The 19426-nt window shown below is 38.3% G+C and overlaps 1 protein-coding gene across 7 annotated transcripts in view; it reads right to left on the bottom strand.

Moving 5' to 3' along the window:
- The window catches only part of C7H10orf90 (chromosome 7 C10orf90 homolog), a 217025-nt gene that overhangs the window by 83670 nt on the left and 113929 nt on the right, over positions 1 to 19426 (bottom strand). The window contains exon 1 of one of the 7 annotated variants that reach the window (XR_006292128.1): positions 11796 to 12332. The exons of 3 other annotated variants lie outside the window; for them this stretch is intronic. Coding sequence is in view for 2 of the 4 variants with exons in the window: in XM_043550859.1 (XP_043406794.1) it covers positions 11796 to 11961 (166 nt within the window). In the remaining 2 variants the exon portion in view is untranslated. Of the gene's footprint in view, positions 1 to 1409; positions 1474 to 11795; positions 12333 to 19426 lie in introns of those variants that run through there. 3 more of the 7 variants (XM_043550859.1, XM_043550861.1, XM_043550864.1) reach the window with 3 other exon arrangements.

Genomic DNA, 19426 nt, shown 5'->3' with positions numbered 1-19426 from the left:
TTTGACAACCAAGGGTGAAATCCTGGCCCCAGTGAAGACACTGGAAATGTTGCCACTGATTTCAAAGATGACAGTATTTCACCCGAAGTCTTGACAACACCTATCTACCAAGCCACAGTTTTATTATTTTCTTCTCCATCCAAAATTTATTCTGTACTTTGAAATTGTAGAACTATCCCATTCCCCAGCTCTGATCTCAAGCATCCATTTTGCTTTGGGATTTGTTTCCTTGCAATTTCACTCTGTTTGAGCTTGCTAAAGGAGACTTCAGTTATAACAGCCCACAGTTACATTTTGTTCTGTTTTAACTGAGCATAAAAGAGAACCCAGGATGTTTCTTACAGACATATAGCTTTTTTTCTCTTCTCTGAACTTCCAGTACTTATATTTCCCTGCACCACTTTCTCCTATATACAAGCACTGCTTACAAAATGCATTCCATTTACAAAGACTTTTTATACTGTCCATGAATGTTACACTTCCAACAATTAATGGAACCTGAATATTACAGATGGATCCAAGCCTCAACATTTGGATCTGAAACTTCCTCAAAGTTTATAGGTGTTCAGAGCGAGGGTTTTTGGTTCAGCAAGCAGAGATACAAGATCAATTTTTGATTTCAGCTCTGGCTGCATAACCAAACTGCTCCAAACTTTGGAGATGGTATTAGAGTAGAGCAAGTCAGATGTGGGGAGAAAGAAAATCACATAATGAATGATGAAAAATAATCAGGTGTCAATGTAAACAGCTCAGCGGAAGACTTTGCTCAGGATGCAACAGCAGTAAAAAAAGCAAACCACATATTAGAGTGCATAAATAATGGGATGGAAAATGCTAAAAAGGTAATCATGTCTATATATAAACTGATAGTATGTTAGAATACTGTGTCCAGTCCTGGTCCTCTGGGTAAAATTTTCACAAGTGCCTAAAACACCTAGGTGCTTTTGAAATGTTTACCTTCTATCTCTAAAGGGATTTCAATAGAGATAGTTCAGAGATGGACAGTTACTAGGAGCATGGAAAGACGTCCATATGGAGAGAGAATGTAAAGAGTAGGTCTATTTACTTTAGAGAGATGGGGAACAATAAAAAGCATGACAGGGTTATGCGAAACAATGAATTCAGGAGAGAAGGAGAATCATGTGCACCTATTCACCCCTCCTAATAATCCAATAACAATAGGATAATCACTGAAACTGAAAGGTAGTAAATTTGATGAAAGGAGATGCTATTTTTTTACATAATGCAGCATTCTCCTATCAAACTCATTCCCACAAGATATCATTGAGGCCAAGAGCACAGTAGGATTCACAAAAGGATTAGACACTTCTATGGGTAATGGGAACATCCACAGTTACATAAGGAAAAGGAACACAAATAAACCCTCATGCTTTAGGGCATAAGCCTACCTCTAACTTAGAAGAGATAGGAAGAAACTTCCCCTTCATTGTCAACTAAGAGGTTTCTTGCACTTTCCTCTTGAGCTTCTGGCCGTGGTCACTGTCTGAGCAAAAACACTGGATTAGGTGGATCACCATTCTAACCCACTATGTAAATTCCTCTATTCCTATGAATAACGATGACGTTTGTTGAATAACATATTTGATGAAAACTCAACCAACTCCACATCTGAGCTTTGGGTTCTGTTCTATTTCTACTGTTATTAATCATTTTAAGTGTTAGCAGTTTGGATTTCCCAAGATCTTTTCCCTACTATATTAAGACCTGGACAAGGACCTAGGTTCCAAGTTCTATTAACAACAATGGTAGGTTTGGAAGAAGCACTTGAATTCAGGATTCTAATCACAAATAGAAGTGTAGGTGGCAGAGGTCTCATGTGAAACTCATTGTTCGAACTCCAGCTGATGCTCCATAGGTGGAGGTAAGATTCAGAATATTGGGATGATTGTCTATATTATACTTGGCCGCTGAGCCTCTTGAGATTTGCAAATCACTATTTTTTGATCCTTCCATCTCTGTTACTCTAATAAACAGTAACAGGAGTGTTGCATAGCTAATTGCCCATGTCATGCTGAAAATTCATCCCACAATTTATATTCAAGGTATTAAAAAGTCTTGAATTCCTTAGCAAGTGAGTGATTCCATGGTGATGAAATTGTGAAAAGCTGAGGTTCCGGGAATTTTGTAGTCAACCAAGTATCCTGTGTGTGTGTGTGAAATTGTAGGCAATTATATTTGATCATGGCTGCAAAAGTTGTTGCTGAACATATTCGAATTTGCTGTAGAAATTGGCCTGAAGTATTACAAAATTCCAGGGGCCCTGATTAAAGCAAATTGTGTCTACAATCTGTAGCACTGCAGAAAGAGTCTTGAGTCCAGTGAGAGTTGTGCATGATTAGGAAACGTCAAACACCAGAACAACAAGCAACAACAAATTAAAGAAATAAAATGTCTCAGAAAATATTACTTTTGAATTCCAAAACAATCCAAAAGGGACTAGCTAACAGGAGGGCAGAAAGGAAAAGAAAAACATTAAAACTAATAAAGCAGAACCCAATGTGACTAGCAGGCAAGCTAGCACATTCAAAATCCAGACAGGTAGAAAACATCCAGGATCAAACCTTAATGATTTTGCAATGGTTGATAACCTGCCAAGCTCAACTGCAATCTACCTGGAACAGGGTTCCCATCCTTTCCTAGCACATGATAAGCTTTTGTCCAAACTCACTCCTTTTCCTTAGAGACAAATCTTGAGTAGTAAAGCGCTGGGGCAGTACTGTATTTACAGACAGCTCAACCTAGACTGCAACATGAACTTTGTCCCAGGTTAGTTATTCCTTGGGTTTCTCTCTGCAGGAATTCACTCTGGCTCTTTCTTACCTACTTCTCTCTCTGAGTTGGAGGTCTCTTCCTTACCTTTTTAATCTTCCTGAGCTGGAGATAATGAGACCTACTCTGGTCTAACTGCCAGGATAAGTCAGCAAAATAGTTTTTCACTTCCACAAAGGTGCCAAAAGCTTGACATTCACAGTACTCTTTCCATAGACTGTATTTGCCTGTATACTCTATGCACACACATTTATTGAAGAGGAGTTTCTTGTGGCATAGAGTAATTTATATGTTGTAGCCTTGCCAATAAATCCAGAATTAGCCAAATTCTGGAATCTCAGTCACAGAGAACAGAGTACCTCTCACAGGATCATTCCAAGCAGAGTGGATAGAGTGTAGCAAAAGAACAGGGAATATGGGAGCTTCTGGGTCCTCTTTCACATGAAGATGAGAAGGAGCGCAACATAGACTCTCCCTACAACTGACAGAGCCTATGAAAGATATATGGGAAGGAAAGAGCAATGATGATGACTAAATCTTCCTTTGTGGTATCATGTTGCTAGTATAGGTGTGACTATGGTATTGATAAGATGATGTAATCATAGAGGCACCAGTCATAAATCCATATTAAGGTTGAGTTTTGCCCTTGAAGAAAGGATTCAACCTCTCTGTTATGGATGAAGAATATAGTGTCTTCTCCCCAAATATACACGACTTACTCTTTGAGTACAGAATTAATTTTCTGAGATTTTACAGTTAAATCTGTTTCTGAGTTAAAATGACAGGTTTCAGAGTAACAGCCGTGTTAGTCTGTATTCGCAAAAAGAAAAGGAGTACTTGTGGCACCGTAGAGACTAACCAATTTATTTGAGCATAAGCTTTCGTGAGCTACAGCTATAGTTGCATCCGATGAAGTGAGCTGTAGCTCACGAAAGCTTATGCTCAAATAAATTGGTTAGTCTCTAAGGTGCCACAAGTACTCCTTTTCTTTTTGAGTTAAAAGGAAAATTTAAATGGATCCTTTGTAAGAAATTTAGCACTTCTTGGGGCTTTTACTGTCCCTAATAATCTCAGTAATTGAAGTTATGGTACCCAGATGATTTTACCTCTCTTCTCTGATGGTGCCATGAAGTAAATAATAAACTAATCTAATCAGTTTAGCCTAATCTGGATCAACAAACACTGAACTATTGTACTTGTATAGTTATTACAGAGTGTCTCCAATGAAGTGAGTTGTAGCTCACAAAAGCTTATGCTCAAATAAATTCGTTAGTATCTAAGGTGCCACAAGTCCTCCTTTTCTTTTTGCGGATACAGACTAACATGGCTGCTACTCTGAAATCTACAGGGTAGAGTTAAGTTTGTTTGGATGCCCTAACTATGCATTTCCATATGTTTAAATAAGTTTAACCTTAACTTTGAATGATCTGTTGTAGAAATGCTTATAGCTGGAATAATTAAAACATTACTGTGATTTTTTTAAATTGCTTATATGTACTCTCAACTTTAACTCCAGTTTACTGTAGGGTTTGGTTTCGGGTTTTTTGGGTCTGACATATTAGCATGAGAGTATCTGTATTAAGTTTAGATGGCCTCTTCCCTGTATTACTAGAGCACCTTTAGCCCACCATGCTATGAGATCATTTCTCTAGGTATATTATTTCAGTATTTACCCATCCTGGCACAAAATGGCATTTTATTTAGCTAACAAAATACAACTGGATAGTACACCAAATCTGACTTTGATAAAATAAGACAGTGGTAATATGACTACTCTGCGAATAACATGTGGCACTATCTACAGTAAATTTAATGAAGGATAATAAATAACATTTTTAAATATGTACATATCTCTTGCCTTTTCTCCCAAAGGCTTAAAAGTGCTTTACAAACTGTGTACACACAGCACCTCTGAGGCGCATCCCCCTTTGGGGTGACTGGAGGCAACCACAAAAGTAACCAGCCCATTTCACCATGGGGAGCAAGGGGTGGGGGAGATACTAGTTTAGGCGAACAAGACAAACCTCTGTTCATAGGAGAAGTCCTGTGGGATAGTTAGAACACATTGCTTGCAGGCAGACTGGTTTGTAAGCAGAAAGCTGCAGAAGAGAATGTTTTGGTTCAGATTACATTTTCTGTTTGGAGCCCATCTCTGTATTTAAGGTCCCATCTGATAGGCCAGCGTGTCAAACTGCGCAACACAGTACTTACCATATCTATCTGGGGAAGATGAAGTGCTGTTTATACTGCCAGAGTCTGAACTTGTGACTCCAAGAAATATCTTAGTGATCAAGGCATCAGGTTTGGATTATGTGAGATATTTCTAGTGCACACATGCCTATAGGTGCTGAGTATCTTCAACTCCTGTTGACTCCAATGGGAATTGCATACATTATTTAATATTCTTTCTGTGGTAGTAGCTAGAGGACAAAGCCAGGTTTTAGGCACTGTACAAATTTATAGTAAATTGCAGTTCCTGACCCAAAGAGCTCACCGCTGAGAGGACAAACAAGAAATAAAGGATGGATGAGACAAACAAGCAGAAGAGGACAGAGTACCAAAACAATAGGGGTTCAGCACAGAGGAGTTGTGCGCTCAACTCTTAACCAGTCAGTAGCAATAATCTCAGCTCACCACCTGCCTATTTATAATCAGACGGCAATTTTCTGTATGTGCTAATGGCAGAGTTGAGTTTTAAGGCAGGATTTGAAGGAGGGGAAGATGATGGCTGCATCAAACTTAGGACATGTAGCACATAGCAGAGTGCTCAGCATCTCATAGGATCAGCCTCAACATAAAAGCCTCACACACACCCACCAACTTATGCTGTATGTATTAAATACTTCCATACACTTACATATGTAAACTGTCTGCAGGAGGCCAGAAACTGGAGGCATTTCTATGGCTGGAGGAGTTTCATAAAAGAAACTATAGCAACCCTCCTAAGTCTACTGGAGAAGCAGTCAGCAGTCTGATGTATCCACTCTGGCACTTAGTTTTTCCTTTTTCCTTGCTTTCTTCTGCCTCACGCTAACCATTTGATTTCATATGAAAGGAGATGTATGAGAGAGATACCCCCATACCGTCCACCAAATATCAAATTAAATACTATAGTGCATGTTGCATTGTGCTGATTCAGTTCTGACTGTAGGAAGGGAAAGCGAGCTGCCTTGCCAGCGGTTTCCCTAATTTTTTATTCCTTTTAAACAATTTTGCACTCAGAAAACATGTACTTTTTGTCCTGTTGTCAGTAAATTACTGCTATGTATTTTCAGTGCAGACTGCTTTCTGGGGCACGTTTTAAATATTACACTAGGTTAATAAGTAACAGTATAGTAGGTCAGAAACCATTTGCCAATACTTAATTATTGTTTGCTTAAAGGTGTATAGTGCTTATAGGTGCTCAATTTCCTGGGTGCATCATGAGAATAAAAACAAATCAATAACTGTGGCTACCATGAACAGCAAGTCAGTCTAATCCTGCCTACCTTTACCTGACAACAGAACTAATAGCCCCAGCTACATGCCCCAAACAAGGAAATCCATCAGACACACCTATGGCACTATACACAACTATTATATAATATTGTAATAAAGTAGAGCTGTCAAGCTATTAAAAAAATTAATCGTGATTAATCACGCGATTAAAAAAAATAATCACGATTAGTCGCACTGTTAAACAATAATAGAATGCCATTTATTTAAATATTTTGGGTGCTTTCTACATTTTCAAATATATTGATTTAAATTACAACACAGAATACAAAGTGCACAGTGCTCACATTATATTTATTTTTATTACAAATATTTGTGCTGTAAAAAACAAAAGAAATAGTATTTTTCAATTCACCTCATACAAGTACTATAATTCAATCTCTTTATTATGAAAGTTGAACTTACAAATGTAGAATTATGTACAAAAAATAACTGCATTCAAAAATAAAAAAATATAAAACTTTAGAGCCCAAGTCCACTCAGTCCTACTTCTTGTTCAGCCAGTCACTCAGACAAGCAAGCTTGTTTACATTTGCAGGAGATAATGCTGCCTGCTTTTTCTTTACAATGTCACCTGAAAGTGAGAACAGGCGTTCACACGGCCCTGTTGTAGCCAACGTCGCAAGATAATTATGTGCCAGATGCGCTAAAGAGTCATATGTCCCTTCGTCTTCAACCATCATTCCAGAGGACATGCATCCATGCTGACGACTGGTTCTGCTCAATAATGATCCAAAGCAGTGCAGACCGACGCATGTTCATTTTCATCATCTGAGTCAGATGCCAAGCAAAAAAGTCAGATGCCAAGCAAAAGGTTGATTTTCTTTTTTTTCTTTTTTTTTTTTTGTGGTTTGGGTTCTGTAGTTCCTGCATCAGAGTCTTGCTCTCTTAAGATTTCTGAAAGGATGCTCCACACCTCGTTCCTCTCAGATTTTGGAAGGCATTTCAGATTCTTAAACCTTGGTTCAAGTGCTGTAGCTATCTTTAGAAATCTCACATTGGTACCTGCTTTGTGTTTTGTCAAATCTGCAGCGAAAGTGTTCTTAAAGCGAACAACATTTGCTGGGTCATCATCCGAGACCGCTATAATTCGAAATACATGGCAGAATTCGAGCAAAACAGGGCAAGAGACATACTATTCTCCCCCAAGGAGTTCAGTCAAAATTTAATTAATGCATTTTTTTTAACTAGCATCATCAGCATGGAAGCATGTCCTTTGGAATGGTGACTGAAGCATGAAGGAGCATATGAATGTTTAGCATATCTAGCATGTAAATACCTTGCAATGCCAGCTACAAAAGTGCCATGCAAACACCTGTTCTCACTTTCAGGTGACACTGTAAATAAGAAGCGGGCAGCATTATCTCCCATAAATGTAAGCAAACTTGTTTGTCTTAGCGATTGGCTGAATAAGAAATAGGACTGAGTGGACTTATAGGCTCTAAAGTTTTACATTGTTTTGTTTTTGAATGCAGTTATGTAACAAAAAAATCTACATTTGTAAGTTGCACTTTCACGATAAAGAGATTGCACTATAGTACTTGTATGAGGTGAACTGAAAAACACTATTTCTTTTATCATTTTTACAGTGCAAATATTTGTAATAAAAATATAAAGTGAGCACTGTATATTTTGTACTCTGTTTTGTAACTGAAATCAATATATTTGAAAATACAGAAAAACATCCAAAATATTTAATAAATTTCAATTGGTATTCTATTGTTTAACAGTATGATTAAAACTGCAATTAATTATGATTTGTTAATCGCAGTTAATTTTTTTGAATTAATCGAGTGAGTTAACTGCGATTAATCAACAGCCCTATAATAAAGTCTAAGCATCCAATTCCCATTCAAGTACCTATCTTGGTCAGGGAGTGAAAGGAGACTAAAGAATCCTCCATAAAATGGATATGCTGTAGTGAGAATCATCAGCAGCATACTAATTATAGGTATACTATGGGGTATTCTGGGCTATCATACACAATTAAATCTGCACAAGCATAGTTCTTGATGCAAGATGAGCAACTGGCACTGCACCTCTCTGAGTGAGCAGAGACTTTCTAGAGCAGCCTCATTCTCTTTTGCCTGGTCCCATAGGCATTTAAATAAAACCTCATGTTCAGTCATATCAGAGACTACTGAAATGGCTAATAAAATCAGCATGGATACTTGATACTGTCTATCACCAGAAGGAGACCATTAAACAAAGATCTGAATGAAATCTCTATGTTTCAACTAAAAATAGGATGAACCCCACAGGCTCAGAGCTGTGGATTCTACACATAATTCTGGTGACCTATAGTGGGAGAGCTGCAGGATTGAACTACAGCAGGATTGAACCCTATAGCAATTGAGGAAATATTTGATATCAAATTCCCCTGATAAACTTCTTTAGTCACATTATTATCCTTACTGAGTTATTGCAAAAATTTAAAACTATTGATTTGTTTTATTTTAAAAATTTTAAACAAACTGAAGCAAAGAGAAATGAGGAACACTAGAAGACAAGGATGCAACAAATCTGCATGAGTGGGTAAAAATAATATAACAAAACTCAGCACTTAGCAAACAAGAGAATTATTTTCATGTAACAGATCAAAAATTAGAGAATTAGTCAAGCTGTTGTTTTCTATCTAATGCAAACACCATTACAAAAAGCCAACAGGTGTTTCATATCATCTGCAAATGATACATTATCATCCAGAACTATGGTTTTATGATATTCATAGTATTGCTCTTCCATTTTGTTCTTGTCCTTTCAAAGTACAAAGGAGAATGTTTCCACAACGTGAATGTTTTATCACTGCAGCTATTGGCATGTTTACATTTCAACAGCAACAGCTCTATTATCACAGCTACCATACAGGTTGAGGGTACCAAGAGTGTCTAAGGACTGTTTGTTCTTACTGTTATCATCATACAGAGTTTCTCAATGATGAATTTTCACAATCTCCCACTGTAATGTTTACCAGTTAATGCACAGAGGGTGTATGTGTTCCCTGCCCTCTGCTGGATGGAATGGCACACCTCCTCAAGTGTATGTGGGCACACCTCCTCAAGTTACCTACCTGCAGTGTATATAAGCACCAGTACACCATGGGATAGGTTACAAATGCATATGGAAACTTGCATTTCTTTGTGCATCCAGGTCTGAGAGACAGAACAATCTTAGCACCAGTCTACACCTAAAACTTACGTTGACTTAGCTATATTGCTCAGTGGGGTATGACAAATTCACACCCCATGAGACATAGCTAAGCCAGCCTCAGCTCTCATCTAGACACTGCTAGGCTGACAGAAGAATTCTTCCATTGACCTAGCTACCACTTCTGGAGTGAGCAGATTTATTACAGTGAGAGAAAAACCCCTTCCATCGCTATAGCAAGTGTCTACACTACAGCAGCAAAGCTGCAGGTGTGCTGCTGGAGTGCAACTATACCCTTAGTCACCATGCACCCCTGGGGGGTTTATTCACCCCCAAAGGGAAGGCTGTACGCCTCCTCTCTGTACTGTTTCATGGACAAAGAAGCAAGTTTGTTTCAGAGGGATGGTGCAATGTTACCACACCTCTGGGACCCGGGAGAGATCAGTGAGCGGCTGCGCCCCCAAAGGCACCACTTTTCCCTGAGCTCCCCACGGGTCAACGTGGCTCCATATCATCACTAAGGCAGGCCAACAGCTCCAGTTCACAATTTGATGTAAGCCCTAGTACTAATACAGCTAATAGACCCTTTCCTTTAGCCCAAGTGATAGGAACTTCGGTGCCAGAAACACAGGTTCCAGAGTTCTATTTCCACTAATAAAGTCTTGACAGGCATGGAGTCATTACATTTCACGAGGGAGAGACACCAACTCTACTTGTGTTATAGTCCAGTGCTTAAAGTAGCTTGAGATGGTGTCATTGTGTTCTCTATGCTAAATGATGCACCCTCACCAGTGTAAAGCAAGGTAAAGTTTGCATGCTTCATGTACTGAAAATTAATCTCTTTTACAAATAAAATAAATTAAGGTGAGTAGTGCTGTTCCACCGGTAGCACATCTCTACAATAAATCATGTGCTTCTTGTATTTTGTTACTGACACATCTAATATATTGTTCCATTTTTATTTTTTGTACTTTTAACAACAAAAAAAGACATTCTGTAAACTCTAGTTTAATCATAATACTTTAAGTCATTTAAACACATCACTAAAAAACCATTGCTCAAATTACATTGCACAACAGCCACCTAAGACAGTCAGTTATTTCCTGGTAAAACATGGGCCCTCTGCTACAATCCTTACTGATGTGAGTAACTCTGTTGAAGACGATAGGTCTACTTATGTGCATACTCCTGTGAGTAAGAGTTGCAAGGTCACACCCCATATTTGTGTAGCCCTGTCTACATATCCTTATTTTCCCCACTTTTTGCATAAAATTTACCTAGCAATTTGCCTTAGTACATTGCCTTAATACATGCTCTTTTCAACTCTTATAAATATGATTCTTCTGGACATGAAATAAAAAGATTGTTTTCTTCACTTTGACAGTTATCGCAATGTACATCAAAAGCAGAATATACACCAAAACAATCAATATTTTCACAAGACAAAGTTAACAACATTTTGGCCTCACATCTTAGACATTGATTATTTATTTCCAATTCTTTTTATGATGAAAAATTCTACTTAGTCAGTTGACTTGTGAATTCTATTGGAATAGTGTAAATACTAAGATTTTTTTCATTGCTCAATCAAGACTATGGAAAATTTTACGGTTGTAGTGGTGTTGACTAACAAATAAAAACTTTCAGATGCTTTTCTTCCTTATGCTAATGGAAACAGACACCAAACACTGCTTCCCCACTGTTATGTGTTTTACATGCACAGCATCTGTCATTTCTTTACCTAGAAAAATAAGATTCATTACTAACTTTGCTTTCAACTAATTTATGCTACATCAGTATAGTTTATGTAACCTATAAGAATGTTACACTGTTCTCTATTTCTATGCCCAGATCAATCAAAAATGTGTTTTACTGCACAAAGCAGCAACAATACAAAGTGTACATAAATATGCAACTTAAAGCAGAGAACCAAAATACCTTCTGCAGAGTGCTATTCAGATTTCTTTTGGCCTCTCTAGTTTGATACTATGTTGCATTAGTCTTTCTTTTGCTTGCAAGAAACCAGATATTGGATCAAAGATTTATTTTTTTGTTTAAATCTTATTAGGATTTGACTGTCAGGGAAAATTTATTTAATAATGCAGAGCAATTTTTAGAAGTTTTGATTTTAACTTTTAAAGGCAATTGCTGTTACATCTTTTCTAGGGTTAAAACAATGTGCAGAATTGTGTGTCATCAGTATTATCATTTGTATGCTTTTTAAAATCTATTTTGAAATTAAAAAAAGGCAAGCTATTCAATATTCCTTTGCAAGACACAGAAAAACATTGCACGTTACATTTACCATGAAATATAAAACAGTTTCCAACTAATTTGGAAAAGCTCAACTTGTACAAACTTACCAAAGCAACATTCTTTCTCCAAAGAAGAGTTGTTTAGGGTAAAGTAAATTTGAGACACAAAAGGCTTCATTTCCTGGGTCCATTTTGCATAAGGTTTAGCTTTTAAATCCATCTGAATGTGTTCTGTACAGTTCAGGAACATGGGTTTCCTTTCTCCAGAAGGCATACTTGGGATCTCTAGTCTGTTTCAGTTGAAATGTTTTATGGCCTTGTTCTGACTAGGCCAGCGGCCACTTGTTGCAATGGTAACAGGAAAAGCCAGGATCTGCCTTCTCAGTCCTGACAGGCATGAATAATTAATGTATTTTCACCTCCCATCATTAGCATTCCATTCAAGCAACACAAATGAAGCGATTCATTTCTTCTTTTGTCTTCAGAAAAAGCTCACTGGATTAATGAGGGTTATCTGTGAAGATAAAACCTGGGTCTGCTGATTTATTTAGTCTGATTAGTTAGTATTTGTGTCTCTAAATGCAGGCTTTATTGACAATAATACATTGTCAGTGCTTTTCCAACCTTATTCAGGCAGGCACTGTTACATGCAGCTACAGCAACAATATCTGGCTGCAGCACATGAATGTTTCATTTTCTTGACGTTAATATTTAAGCTGGTGTTCTTTGTTTCTGAGTGCCTTCTTGAGCAAAATTAAGAACAGATCTAGAGGCATAATGCTTGCACATGTTTCTCTAATGATCTCTTGGTTTGTTAGATAACACTTGTGAAAAAAAATTGCAAAGAAAAAATATCAGCTTTCAACAAGTGATATTTTGTAGGTCATTTATTCCATTTTGACAATTTCATTTTCATCTAAAATTTCAATGATAAAGTAATACTAACATTGATGTTTGTCAATCATTCCAGTAAACAAGAGAAGTTACCTGTCACTGCTCTCTGGGTCCTGTTCAAGAGATTGATTAGGGAAATTGCAATGTAATCCATCTACTTCACCTATATAATATATGTGGGTAGGCAGCAGCTTCTGCATTATTGTGTTTGAAAGCTGCAGAGATGCTGAGTAGCATCCGTATTAAGATATGACCCCTATACCCATTGCTGTGAGGACGTCATCTTTTACTGCCACTAGTGCTGTTGACAGTTCAATAGCTAATTCTTTACATTGCAAGTATTGTATTATTGTCATGCATCCGACGAAGTGGGTATTCACCCACGAAAGCTCATGCTCCAATTCGTCTGTTAGTCTATAAGGTGCCACAGGACTCTTTGCCGCTTTTACAGATCCAGACTAACACGGTTACCCCTCTGAAGCTTCCTTCCTATCAGAAATCATATTAGCAATCTAAAGGAGTTTGTAGGTAAAATCTCATGGGAAGCAAGTCTAAGGGGGAAAACAGTTCAAGAGAGTTAGCAGTTTTTCAAAGAGACATTATTAAGGGCACAAGAGCAAACTATCCCACTGTGTAGGAAAGATGGGCAGTATGGCAAGAGACCACCCTGTCTTAGCCAGGAGATCTTCAATGGTCTGAAACTCAAAAAGGAGCCCTACAAAAAGTGGAAACTAGGTCAAATTTCAAAGGATGAATATACACAATTAACATAAGTATGTAGGAATAAAATTTGAAAGGCCAAGGCAAAAAATGAGATTCAACTAACTAGAGACATAAAGGGTAACAAGAAAATATTCTATAATTACACCAGAAACAAGAGGAAGACCAAGGACAGAGCGGGCCCATTATTTAATGAGGGGGAACAATAACAGAAAATGTGGAAATGGCAGAAGTGGTAAATTACTTTTTTGTTCTAGTTTTCACCAAAAAGGTGAATAGCAATTGGACATCTAACATAGTGAATGCTAGTGAAAATGAGGTCTGATCAGCGGCTAAAACAGGGAAAGAACAAATTAAAAATTACTTAGACAAGTTAGATGTCTTCAAGGCACCAGTGCCTGATGGAATACATCCTAGAATACTCAAGGAGCTGACTGGGGAGATATCTGAGCCATTAGCGATTATCTTCGAAAAGTTATGGAAGATGGGAGAGATTCCATAGGACTGGAAATGGGCAAATATAGTGCCCGTCTATTAAAAGGAAAATAAGGACAATGTAGGGAATTACAGACCAGTCAGTTTAACTTCAGAACCCGGAAAGATAATGGAGTAAATAATTAAGCAATCAATTTGCAAACTCTTAGAAAATAATAAGGTGACAAGTAACAGTCAGCATGGATTTGTCATGAACAAATCACATCAAACCAACTTAATAGCTTTCTTCAACAGGATAACAAGCCTTCTGGATAGGTATGAAGGTTTGGTAGATTTGGTATATCTTGACTTGAGTGAGGCTTTTGATACTATCTCAGATGACCTGGTCATAAACAAACTAGAGAAATACAACCTACATGGAGCTACTATAAGGTGGGTGCATAAATGAGTGAAAAACCATTCCCAGAGAGTAGTTATCAGTGGTTCACAGTCATGCTGGAAGGGCATTACGAGTGGGGTCCCACAGGGATCAGTTCTGGGTCCGATTCGGTTCAATATCTTCATCAGCGATTTAGAAAATGGCAGAGAGAGTACACTTATAAAGTGTGCGGACAATACCAAGCTGGGAAGGGTTGGAAGTGCTTTGGAGGATAGAATTAAAATTCAAAATGATCTGGACAAACTGGAGAAATGGTCTGAAGTAAATAGGATGAAATTCAATATGGACAAATGCAAAGTACTCCACTTAGGAAGGAACAATCAGTTGCACACATACAAAATGGGAAATGACTGCCTGGGAAGGAGTACTGCGGAAAGGGATCTGGGGGTCAATAGTGGATCACAAGCTAAATATGAGTGAACAGTGTAACACTATTGCAAAAAAAGCAAACATCATTCTGGGATATATTGTGTTGTAAGCAAGACATGAGAAGTAATTCTTCTGCTCTACTCCGTGTTGATTAGGCCTCAACTGGAATATTGTTTCCAGTTCTGGGTGCCACGTTTCAGGAAAGATGTGGACAAACCAGAGAAAGTCCAGAGAAGAGCAACAAAAATTATTAAAGGTCTAGAAACCATGACCTATTAGGGAAGATTGAAAAAACTGGATTTGTTTAGTCTGGAGAAGAAAAGACTGAGGGGCGACATGATAACAGTTTTCAAGTACATAAAAGATTGTTACACGGAGGAGAGAGAAAAATGATTCTCCTTATCCTCTGAAGACATTACAAGAAGCAATGGGCTTAAATTTCAGCAAGACAGTTTAGGTTGGACATTAGGAAAAACTTCTTAACTGTCAGGGTGGTTAAGCACTGGAATAAAATGCCTAGGAGGTTGTGGAATCTCCATGATTGGAGATTTTTAAAAGCAGGTTAGACAAACATCTGTCAGGCATGATCTAGATCCCCTACCATGAGTGCAGGGGACTGGACTGGATGACCTCTCAGGGTCCCTGCCAGTCCTACAATTCTTTGATTCTATACTGAAAAGATCACAAAAATGCTACCCCCTCCAAGGATTTTGCTAAGATCAAAGAGATAGTATTCAGTACAAAACAAAGATATGTACTGTTATACTGTATAGTTCATAAATTGTATTTGTACAAATGTATCAATCACCAAAATTCACATACTTCAGTTTTACCATATTAAAATTGTAACCCATATAGATAGTTATTTCTAGAGTATATCTAGAACATATTAAGCGTGACGGGGCAAGGCCAGATGGCTACAGAAAAGTAGTGGGAGATAGAATATTAGCTCCAGGTGAAACAAATCCCTGGAACCAGGATAAGTGAAATGGCAGCTGCTCCAGGTCAATTAAGATACCTAGGGCCAATTAAGAACTTTCCAGAAGGCAGGGAGAACGCTAGGTTGATTGGGACACCTGAAGCCAATCAGGGGCTGGCTGAAACTAGTTAAAAGCCTCTCAGCCAGTCAGGTGGGTGTGCATGTCAGGAGCTGTGGGAGGAAGTTGTGCTGTTGGAGAGACTGAGTAGTACACACCATATCAGGCTCAAGGAAGGAGGCCCTGAGGTAATGGTGAAGTGGAGCTTGAGGAAGTGAGGGCTGCTGTGGGGGAAGTAGTCCAGGGAATTGTACATGTCATGTTTCTAAAAGGTCAGCTACCATAGCTGATACTATTAGGGTCCCTGGGCTGGAGCCCGGAGTAGGGGGTGGGCCCAGGTTCCCCCCTACTTTGCCCCCTGATTAATCACTGAGACTAGGAGACAACAGAGACTGTGCAAGGAAGGATAGCTTCTCCTCACCTCCCTTGCTGGCTTATGATGAAAATGGCTCAGTAGACTGTGACCCTTGTCTCTAGAGAGAGAAGGGTTACATGGAGGGTCACTGTGAGCCTCTGAGGCTAGCGAAATCTGCCAGGAAACGTGGGACCCACAGAGGCAAGGACGGAGCTTTGTCACATAAGTTATAGCATAGAATTTGAAATGGTTTGTACATGTTCCAGATTTTTCATAGTTGAATATATATTTTATATAATAGTACCTAGAGAAAATATATTTTGTGTTTATGGAGAGAAAGGGTGATCATTTAACTACAGAACAGGTTTGGGAGTGAGGAGATCTGGGACCAAATGTCTACTGGTATCTCCAAAGTAGCTATCACTATAGTATCTAGTTGCTGCAGTTCAATTGCAGAAAATCAGTGAGTCAGTCAGTCAATCAATCAATTCTCCATTCTACCCTCTGGTTTACCCATCATTGCTATCTGTCTTTCAATGTGTGGCCTGTTTTTTATGCCTTATTTCGCTGGTTCTTTGACAAAGCCATAGACTTCATTGTTGAAAAAGCCCTACCAACAGTTCCCTCAGGTCTCTGACTAAGTGAGCTTCAGAATAACAAACTAGCTGATTATAGATATTGCGATGAGTTGTGATAGTGAGATAGTACAGGCATATCCCTTTAAGGCTTTGTAGATCAGTAGCAGTGCAAAGCCTTGATTTACAATGGAGTTATTCATTCTACTCGGAAAGCAACCGATGAAGTGAGCTGTAGCTCACGAAAGCTTATGCTCAAATAAATTTGTTAGTCTCTAAGGTGCCACAAGTACTCCTTTTCTTTTTGCGTATACAGACTAACACGGTTGCTACTCTGAAACCTGTCATTCTACTGTGACACTGTTTCCCATTTGTATTTTTAAAATTCCAGAAAAAACAAAGTATTTTTAAAGTGTCAAGCTGTGAAACAAATGACAAAAGCTAGAAAATTCAAAGATAATGCTGATTCCTTAACTCGAGCCATTAACTCAGGAGCAGGTCTTAAGCCTAGAATGGCAGCATTTAATGGAACTTCCAAGCTTTTGTTGGTTTGTATCTTGCCTAAACATTCTGAACATTTAGGAGGCACATATTGATACATTATTTTGTAAGCTGGCGGGCACATACACCACCCAAGGAAGGTAAAATAAAGCCCAAACTGTAGTTCAGTCCAAGGCTCTTTGCTCAGATCTGGTTTACTACAAAAGGATTCAAAGAAAAAGCAAAGAAACTCAGAATACTTGATTCTAGCCAGCAGAGGTATTTCCATCTTTTTCCAGGCTACGAAAGGAGAGGACACACCCTCCCGGGGTGTCCTACCTGGTCCCCATGGAGGGGCTTCCTTCAGGTTCTCACCTGAACACTCAACTTCACAAGACCGAGTCAACAGTATTCCTTTATAGAGTTTCCATCAGGCAGACACATGACTCAGTCAGCTCACTGTCATCATCCTGTGCCTATTCTGGAGACTACAGTTCCCACTGATCCCCATGCTTAAAGGGGCTGTTTTCCCACAACAAACTCACTGACTGTGCCTAGACTTACATATATAGATACACAAATTTTGCAGCAACAAGTTATTTACCCCTTAGAGTGAAAAGCCTCTTTTGGATAGATGATAGATGGGTTTAGTAGCATCACCCTGGGGACTTGTACGATACTTCCTATTATAAGACTCTGTTTTCAATTGCTTATAACCTTGCCAAACTTTAAGCCTTTGAGCTGAAGTTTTCCATGTCACGTGGCTGCCTCAGATTGAATTTTTTGGGGGGAAATTTCAGCAAAACTGGCTCAGCTGTTTCTAAGAATGAGTTTAGCAAAAGATCCATCATTATGCCCAAGTTAAAAAATTCTGGAAACTATTTCCTTCAGAAGCTCTAGCGCCCCCCATGCTCTGGAGCAAGTACTTGAAATTGGCATGGGGTTGCTGTTGTGCCAGGTATGTACCTTTTGCTCTCCATGGCAAAAGTCAGCCAAACTTTAGCCAAGTCATAAGCCTTTGAAAAAGTCAGTTCACATGTAGCCAGTAGAAACTTGCTGCAGATTTACAGCTGAAGTCCCTGAAGATTCCTTCTGCAGAAGCAACCTTAATTCTGGAATTTCTTAACTTTTGAGTGATTGATTTTACAGACTTAATAATGTTCTTTTAACATGTGTTTTTCTGTGTAATATGTTTATAGGCACTTTCAAAAGAGCCATTAAGCAAGTAGCTTTGCCTACACATTAATACAATAAAACCCTTTGCATAGTAGTTTTTTGTGAAGAAAAAGATCGTATGAATACACAAAATGCATTTGTCTTATTTCTGCTCCATTGTTTGAGACATATAATTACTGCATTGTATAAATCAGTACAATGAGAAAAAAATAACCTTAAGATAGGTTGCAAAGACAGACACAGATAGTTGCAGCAGTATAGATATTTGGGCTACAGATATAGTATGCTGGCTTATTTCTTCTATGCATTAAATAAAGCAACTAAATATTCACTTGGAGTATAATTAACCTTCTATCTTTCCTTTTTAGGAGAAGATTTTACAAGGTGCTGAGCATTTTCAGTTGCAATAGAAGTCAATGGGAGATGAGAGGACCCAGCACTTTCTATGCCACACTTATTTAGGCCACAGTCTGGTAACTGACTTTATGAGCACAGAGCCCTGCATCCATATCAAACCTCTTTGATTTCAGATGGTCTCTGCATGGATCCAGACTCGCTGTTTGTGGATCTGATTGTAGGAGTGGGGCACAAATTTCCATTTCCTATAAGTATCTAAAAGATGGTGCAGTTTCTCAAGTTGTCAACAGTTGAGCCAAAATTTTAGTAATTTTTCTGGCTTTACAATTTGGCATTTCTATTGCTGAAAAGTCATCAGCAACAATTTTACAGTAAAACATAAGTGGAAAGCTTTCACACAGGAAAAGGGAGTTGAACCAAATGCCATTTGCCCTCAACAATTTAACTGCTATTGTCCCACAATATTCTCTCTGATTCTCCATGAAAACTACTTTTCTAAACTTCATTTAGATATTTTCCCCCAAATTTCTTGGCTTTTTTCCCATTAGAGGAATGCAAAAAAATCTGAAATTACAAAATATCTTTCTTTCATAATCCTGTAATTTAAAAATTGGCAGATTAGTTCATTTCAGTTTTGACTATCAATGATGTTCCCCTAGATCTTGTATAATACCAGTGAAATCCTGGCCCTACTGAAATCAGTCGGCATTTTGCCATTGACGTCATTGAGGACAGGATTTCACTCTAAATCTTTTTTGTTTGTTTCACCCACTTATCGCATCTGGTCTGTCATTTAGATTTTGAGGCCTCTGGAACAGGGACTGTCTCTCTGTTACATATATCTACAGTGCGTAGCTAGTACTATGGGGCGCTGATCCTTGTTTGAGGTTCCTAGATGCTAT

The sequence above is a fragment of the Chelonia mydas genome, chromosome 7, assembly GCF_015237465.2.
Source record: "Chelonia mydas isolate rCheMyd1 chromosome 7, rCheMyd1.pri.v2, whole genome shotgun sequence".
In the NCBI taxonomy this organism is placed as follows: Eukaryota; Metazoa; Chordata; order Testudines; family Cheloniidae; genus Chelonia; species Chelonia mydas.
This window is presented reverse-complemented; position numbering and strand designations above follow the sequence as displayed.